The sequence below is a fragment of the Anguilla rostrata genome, chromosome 1 (genome assembly GCF_018555375.3).
Source record: "Anguilla rostrata isolate EN2019 chromosome 1, ASM1855537v3, whole genome shotgun sequence".
NCBI classification, from domain to species: Eukaryota; Metazoa; Chordata; class Actinopteri; order Anguilliformes; family Anguillidae; genus Anguilla; species Anguilla rostrata.
This window is the reverse complement of record NC_057933.1, coordinates 76,791,595-76,799,094: the sequence shown is the minus strand read 5'-3', so window position 1 is coordinate 76,799,094 and position 7,500 is coordinate 76,791,595. Positions and strand designations below refer to the sequence as shown.

Genomic DNA, 7,500 nt, shown 5'->3' with positions numbered 1-7,500 from the left:
GTCCAAGGTTTGAGGGTCAGAGCTACGCTCCCTGATGCTGACGTAGGGAGTGCGTGCTAAATGCAGTGGGTTTGCAGCGAAGGTGGGGGGGGGGGGGGGGGGGGAGGGGAGGGGGGTCTGACTGCAGCAATTTACAGCATATTCTCCATACTCTGTCACGTCTGACTTAACTGGAGCGGCAACACGGTCACCTCTTAATTCCTCCACATCCCCTCTTAATTCTGACCTGGCTGTGTGTGTGTGTGTGTGTGTGCGCGTGTGTAGTGTGTGTATGCGTATGTGCGTGTGAAATTAGGGGTCTTGCTCTATGAGGCACGCTAGACCGCGGCTGCTGAATGACGAAGTGCCCTAATTTTACAGGCTTTAACCACTGTTGTTACCCTCCCACTATGTTCTGCACTCACAAAAAACAGCCTCGGTGCTGGGAGGGACAGGAGTGTTGGACGGACGGACGGGGGGGCAGGGTGGGATGACATCGGGTGCGAAATTTGTTTTTTATTTTGTATGCACCGACTGTATCCCTCTCCCGCCAAAGCCGTCTGCGTGACATTTAAAACAACTACATGCGCAATTACAGAGCCGACGCCGTTCCTCGCTGTGCTAAGAGTGGGGGCTACGGCTACCGTTCGGTAGGCAGCACGCGCTCCTGTCTCGCGCACCTGCAATGCTGAAGTACCGACCGCCAATGCGTCTAAACTGGTCCCCCAATTTTCTGCTTCGACTCATTGACAATTCCCCCCCCCCCCCCCCCCCCCCCCCACCCCAATTTACGCATGGAACTTACATCACAGATAACTGAATGGTGCACATCTGAGCCAGATATCGCTTACCAGTTGCGTTGTTTCATCTATTAATAATTCACGCGCGGTATTATTTCTTCCCAAGCTCGTTTTGTCTTTTCTTCTCATTAGTTATAAAACGGTCGACTTTTTCGTCGGCACTGGCATGAAATTGCACATTCCGAACGCAGGCTAAGGATAATATGCGGGTTCATTGAGAAAACTCGGCGGCTAAAGAGTGCACGAGGTGCGTTAAACATTTAGCTGTAGGCTGCAGCTAAATCGAGGGTCAGGTAGCAAAACGGACATCAGGCAACTGACGCAAAACCAGCAAGAATATCAAAACGAAGCATGCGATGTTATGAAACAGTACCTGCATTTTGTCAGACGTAAACACCTCAGTGTCCACCTCGCAGGCGATGAGTGTCAACATCTCCAGTTTCATATTTATCGATGGCATACCCTTTCGAAGGAGGAGATAAAAATTAATAAAAAGGAATATATGTAAAATATTTATCTTTCGTCGGATCTCGTTGACTTCAGAGGCGATGCAGTCCGAGGTGCTCGCAAATAGAAATTTAATTGAGCTGAAACACAGTAAGCGTTCGCAAGCTTTCGCGCGCGCTGTCAAAAATGCTCTCTGGCAAGGGCTGCCTGCCACCTCAGTCCAGTCTCTCTCTCTCTCTCTCTCTCTCTGTTTCTCTCACTCCGCAGACTGGCCGTGTGCCGCCGCAGACGCACCAACCAGAGCGCGCTGAGGCGCAGCGTTGACGTCATCAGCACCCTGCTTTCTCATTTGCAATGCTGCTGATCTCCCGGTCCTGCTACCTTGCGGAATGCCGCGCGGAACACTGCGGACCGCTGCCCGCGTTTCTATTTCACATTGTCCTAACAATAGGTCTACCCTGAACTGCGACAGTTGCTCGCTGCAACGTTAAATAAGTGAAAATGATAGCATCCCTTCCCTCTAGCGCAGGGGTGTCCAATCGTATCCGCAATGTGCCGGTGTGGGTGCAGGATTTTGTTTTAGCCCAGTGCTAAGAGACTTGATTCTACTCATGCAGGTCTTGATTGAAGCCGGTGATTAGTTCATTATTTGAATCAGGCGTCATAGTGCTGGGCTAAAACAGAAAACCTGAACCCACAACTGTTTTTGGATTGACTGGAGCACTGGACCACCCTGCGGGCTGGAGCTGACAGCACTATAACAGGGGATGGAGCACATGTAAAGGCTTGTAAAACCTATGGTCATACAACACGTGAACAGCTACAGAGCTATGACACTACAGCGCCAAATGGTTGCCGCTGACTTCCAGCCATGTTAGGGCAAGACAAAACATACGCCGTCAAAAACCACACCCGCTTCCTATTCTGAAAGGGCATTGTGTACTCCATGTTCTACAGCATTGGTAGCGAATACACCTAAAAGCCTGCCTTACCTGCCTGATTTGAGTATGTATGTCACGGGCCAGGTAATTATAGCTGCCCCCCCCCCTTGCCCTTTTCTAGAGATAACAACACCCCCCCCCCCCCCAACAGATACTTTACAATGAACAGTTCACTTAAAGGTGTAGCTCCATCTGAGTACTGTAGCTCCATCCGATTAGAGTGTAGCACCATTACCGAATACTAGTTTTGAATGTCAACATCAGGCAATTAAAACTGATGAGATTACATCCCAAAGCAAAGTTCACATTTAAAAGAACATGAAAAGAAAACATTTGGGCATTTAGCAGACTCATAATTATATACTACACTACCATGCATTTAACCTTTACATTTACATTTAAGGATTTAACACTCTCTTACTCATAGCAATGTACATGCCTACATACATACAAGTTAATGGGTAGAGCAGTTAGTACCTTCGGACCAGGTTTATGGTTAAGAGGGTCATATCTGTTTCTGGATTTCAAGCCAAACTCCACTCTTAATCATTTCATTGCCCAGTTCATTTTGTAATTGTTATTTTGGCTGCATTTCTTGATAAATTCATGAATGGCAGCTAAAGACAGTGTTCCAACATGAAACATAAAATAACATAACATAACAACGAGAACAGGCCATTCAGCCCAACAATGCTCGCCATTTTCCCGACTAAATTTTACATAGTGCTCTGATTGCCTACAACCTGTTGTGGTCTAAGCCACAGTTAAACCAGCTCTAGCGTACGTAGCTAATTAGCTCAGTGTAATTGGTGACAATGAAACCCCCCCCCCCGTGTGAGTGGAACACTGGCCCTGTGGGAGTAGAACTGCCCACCCCTGCTTTGGTAACGTCATCAGATGCACCCCCTTTTGGACATGAACCTTTGAGTGCTCTGTCTGGAATCCCCACACACAGCAGACAGACGAAAAACAAAATTATTAGCAATAAAAAAATGTCTTGTTCGCCTTCAGCCAATTAAAGCTCTCCGTCCCTCAGAGAGGAGATCAATCACCCAATCACGTCACGAGCAATCCAGCAACGGTCACAACACCCAGGGGACGGACGGACAACGTGGTACAGTATCACTGGCTCACACAGAGCAGGGGTTGTCAAACTGGAGAAAAAAATATAGACCAAGTCACTGTGATGTCATCCGTTGACTCTCCATGGGCTTGGTGAAAAGTGTTTTGAAGCCAGGGGAGTGCAGTTAATGGGCACTGCTACGTTGTACAGATTAGTGCCACAAAGACTGCACATTAGGGAAAAGGGGGACCCTTATACGGGCATGAAGTCCGTTTGTCCACTAAGCACATGAGATACGGTGACACAAACTGTCCCTCATTCTCCACAAAATATTACAGTGTTGTCCAAATAACACAAGGCGATACATTAGATGAAAAAAGAACAGCCCTTGCGATTATGTTTACTTGTGTGGAAAAATAATTGACTTGGCATTCTGACCATGTTCTTACCATTGACTTACCCAGAAACAGGTGGCTGAAACACCTATACTGGAGCCAACCGCACTGGCACTAGTGAGCAACGTCTCACAACAAGACCAGGAAGTTGGCTTTCAAAACTCAGCCCAGTTTTGTCCACTTGGTTGGAACACACTGCTGGGTTGTGGGAGGGATTGAGGAGGAAAAAATACGTTTATATATTACACTCACCAGTGACACTGATCAAAGTAGGCACTGGACCTGATACATGTCAGACTTTACTCAACTTAAATTCAAATAAAGGGTAGGTGACGGAAAATAAACCCTAGAACTCAGAGACTATCGATCGAAGCACCGTTCAAGTTTTTAAACATGAACAGAGCACAGGTGCAACGGCCGACTGACAGCAATTGCAACGCTCCGTGGCAGCGCTCACGCGAGGAAATAGCAACCGTCCATTCCCACCGCAGTTCAGGCGGCTCGCGAGCAGCCTGGCCCAATTACTCGAGACGCGTGTGGTTGCTAGGAGACAATCGCTACCCATTAAAAGACGCAGCAGCAGACCCGATACCTTGCGAACAGAACCGCAAGACGGCACAGCTTTCGATCGTCGCCCTGCCGGGCACTTTGTGCTATCGAGCGCTCGCCTGGAATACTCAATATGAGTTTCAGAAACGTGTTACAATTCAGGGAACTGCTTGTGCCTGTGGCTCCGGCAATTCAATTTTGAGGACTTTATTGAATTCAAAAAGCGCATCCAAGACATTGACAAAGGTTTACCGCTTTACGTTTATTCCTATTATTTTAATAGATTAGCGGGCACGGTGTTGTATGAAAGCATTGATTCAATTTAGCACACATTTTCAATACAGTATAAAATGAAAAACCTTTATCTGTAGGAATTCATCATTGCAGACACTTCAGACAGAGGACATTTTGGTACCATAGCAAAGTCGTAATAGACGGCCAAAAATGATAGTGAGCAGCTGCACCAAAGAGAAAGGAGAAACATATTAACATAGAAATGTACATTACATTACTTTACAGGCATTTAGCAGACGCTCTTATCCAGAGCGACTTTCACATAGTTTCCATTTATACAGCTGGATATATACTGAAGCAATTTCGGTTAAGTACCTTGCTCAAGGGTACAACGGCAGTGTCCTACTCGGGAATCGAACCTGCGACCTTTCGGTTACAAGTCTAGTTCCCTACCCACTGTGCTACACTCCGTCCTGTACGTGCTATATTCTAGGTATTTAGCATGTGCTCTCGTTCAGGTTACATTCTTTAGATATAAAAGAATGTGTGTGTATGTATATATATATATATATACATATACATACACATACACACACACCACACACCACACACCCACACACACACACTACACCGTATAACCCATCCAGCCAAACCCGTCCAGCCTTTGGCTCAGGGCATTGAAAAGCATTTTCATTAAGAATTTTTTTTTTTTTTTTACTCTTTCAAATTTTGCGCCCAACGTGGGCCTGAACACATCCAATTCTCACCCCAATGTGGAATGTCCAATTATCAGCGACCACAGCCAGTTTTCACACGCAGACCCCACTGCCAATTGGGCCAAGCGCAGACAACGCTCATACGTGAATTTAATGAGCGGTCCACAGGCATCCGATTGACCAGCAGGGGTCACTGGAGAGCGATGAAATGCGGATGCAGAACCGGCTGAACGTTCCCAGACCCCTGGGCGTGCGTGCGTCGCCCTGTGGATCCGCAGCCAGCACTGGCACAGCCCGGATTCGAACCGACACCGCAGCGTGGAGCCTTAACCAGGCAGCCCAAGAAAATATTTTTTACACACATCTCCAGGCGATGGTGAGAAAGCCAGGCAGGCCCAAGCAAAATGAGGGCAATACTACTCAAAGAAGAAAAAGAAGTAGAAAAAAAGGGAAGAAAAAAAAAGAGGGATAGAAAAAAGGACAAATCCTAAAGGGCCAAATCAGAAAGCTTTTTGTCAGGCAGGCCTGAAAGCCTGAGTGTAAAGGCCAGCAGGGATGACACGCCTCTCGATAAAGAGCTGCTTTCCCACAGAGCCATTTCCACTCGGAGAAAAGGCGCGTGTGAATTAAAAGGAGGCTCCCGTGTCACAGGGAATTTGGCCCTTTTAAGGCGTGAGGTCACAAATACGCGATTAGAACGTTCTTCATTGAACATTCTAATGATGATGTAACAATCGCTGCCCCGTAAGTGAAAGCAACAGAGTTGTAGAACACTGACTGAGAGAATTTTTTTTGGGGGAAAAAAAAAAACATTTCAAAAAAAAAAAACCTGCTCTTCGAAAGGGTTACAATTTTAAAAAAACTTCGCGAGAGCAGCCATTTGGGAAGGTCTGTCCTGAAATAAGCCCAAGATCCTGGCCAGACCGGGAGTTTCGCCTGAAGGTTGAAAGCGCTCCACTTTCTCACCCGGTGTCAGGGGTATTTTTAACTGTGCAGCTGCGGTCGGCTGCTGAAGAGCTCAAAGGCCCCCCCCCCCCCCCCTCTCTCTCCCCCACCGAGCGGGGACAAAAGGCGCTTCCACATCGCCGCGTCCCTCTCCCGTCTGAGCGCGCCGCAACGTGCTCGCTAACAGAAACGCGTTCCTTTGATGTGTCGGGCTCTTCAGCGCCGCGCCGGCGCTTGTTCGAACGACTGCGCCGCGCTGACATCACAATGGTGCGGGGAGCTCCAGAACTTCCAGAACGCTCCCGAAATAGAATCATGAAGAGCAGAGGCGATGACGCCAGCCCTGGTATTGCCGAGTGAGGTGTCGATGCAAATGCATCGAATTTGACAGAGCTGGTATGACAACGAAAACAATGGAGGTTCGTGAGAGTAATTATTATAATGTTATTTATAGCTGCAAAGCTTCAATCAGATGTTCCAGGCATTACCCCCCTAATCATCCCTACCATTGCTTCGAAATGCTCAATCCAACACCCGAAGGTCGAACGAATGGCTATCATGCCCCATGCACACGGAGTACTAGGCAAGCTGCACGAATGCTTCCGAGACTCAGACCTGCAGGACGCTGGAGGGGCGGGGCCGTATGCCGATGGGCGGGGCTTGACATCAAACCCCGCCCTCTCCTGGCAGTCGGCAGTCAGAAGTCTGCTCCACAGTCCCTTTCCTGGGCACCTGAAGGAATTCGAGGACTGAAAACAGCCAAAAGGGTTCCTGTGAGGAACGGTGGAGTAAGTAATAAAAGAGGTGTAGTAAGAGTAGCGGAAGCGAAGCTAATGAGGTCAATAAGGCTAACGGGCTGAGGCCAGGTAACCAAACCCAGAGGTCATAGGTCAAAGGTCACTCTCCAGGGGGGCAGGTCAACTCGGTAGCTGCAGCACGTGTTTGGGGTTATTGGGAGGGGGGACAGAGGGGTCCGCTGGAGGGTGACTGAAATTTAAACAAACTGTCAATACAGCACATAGAGTCCTTACAGATAGCTGAGACACACCTCCATGAATGGATGCACTTAAAGGCCAAATTATGTTTCTGAAAATCTGAGAACATTTTTCAGCAGTGTGCTGTTTATGGATCACCGAGAGAGGGAGGGGGGGCAACAAAATATATATCACACAGAAATAAGCCATTAGTTATTACATTGCACAGTCCTACAGCATAATTTAATACATTCCATTATGCAACGAATAAAGGAGCATTAATGACACAATAAAACACGCTTTGCAGACAGAGGAGGCATAAAGAGAACTGGGAGCAGCTCACTCAGGGGTGGGTGAGGAGGACCGAGTCTGTTTCCCGATTTAACTCAACCCCAGTGCTTAATCAGCTAATTAGCTCAATTAGCTCAATTCTGACATTTTGGGCAAATGTATCGAT

General features: G+C 47.6%; 1 protein-coding gene across 3 annotated transcripts in view; it reads right to left on the bottom strand.

The window, feature by feature from the left end:
• The window catches only part of rcan3 (regulator of calcineurin 3), a 50,264-nt gene that overhangs the window by 28,668 nt on the left and 14,096 nt on the right, over positions 1-7,500 (bottom strand). The window contains exon 1 of one of the 3 annotated variants that reach the window (XM_064302173.1): positions 1,153-1,704. The exons of the other annotated variants lie outside the window; for them this stretch is intronic. Within the exon in view, the coding sequence (XP_064158243.1) occupies positions 1,153-1,239 (87 nt within the window). The 5' untranslated portion in view covers positions 1,240-1,704. Of the gene's footprint in view, positions 1-1,152; positions 1,705-7,500 lie in introns of those variants that run through there. 3 annotated transcript variants of the gene reach the window in all.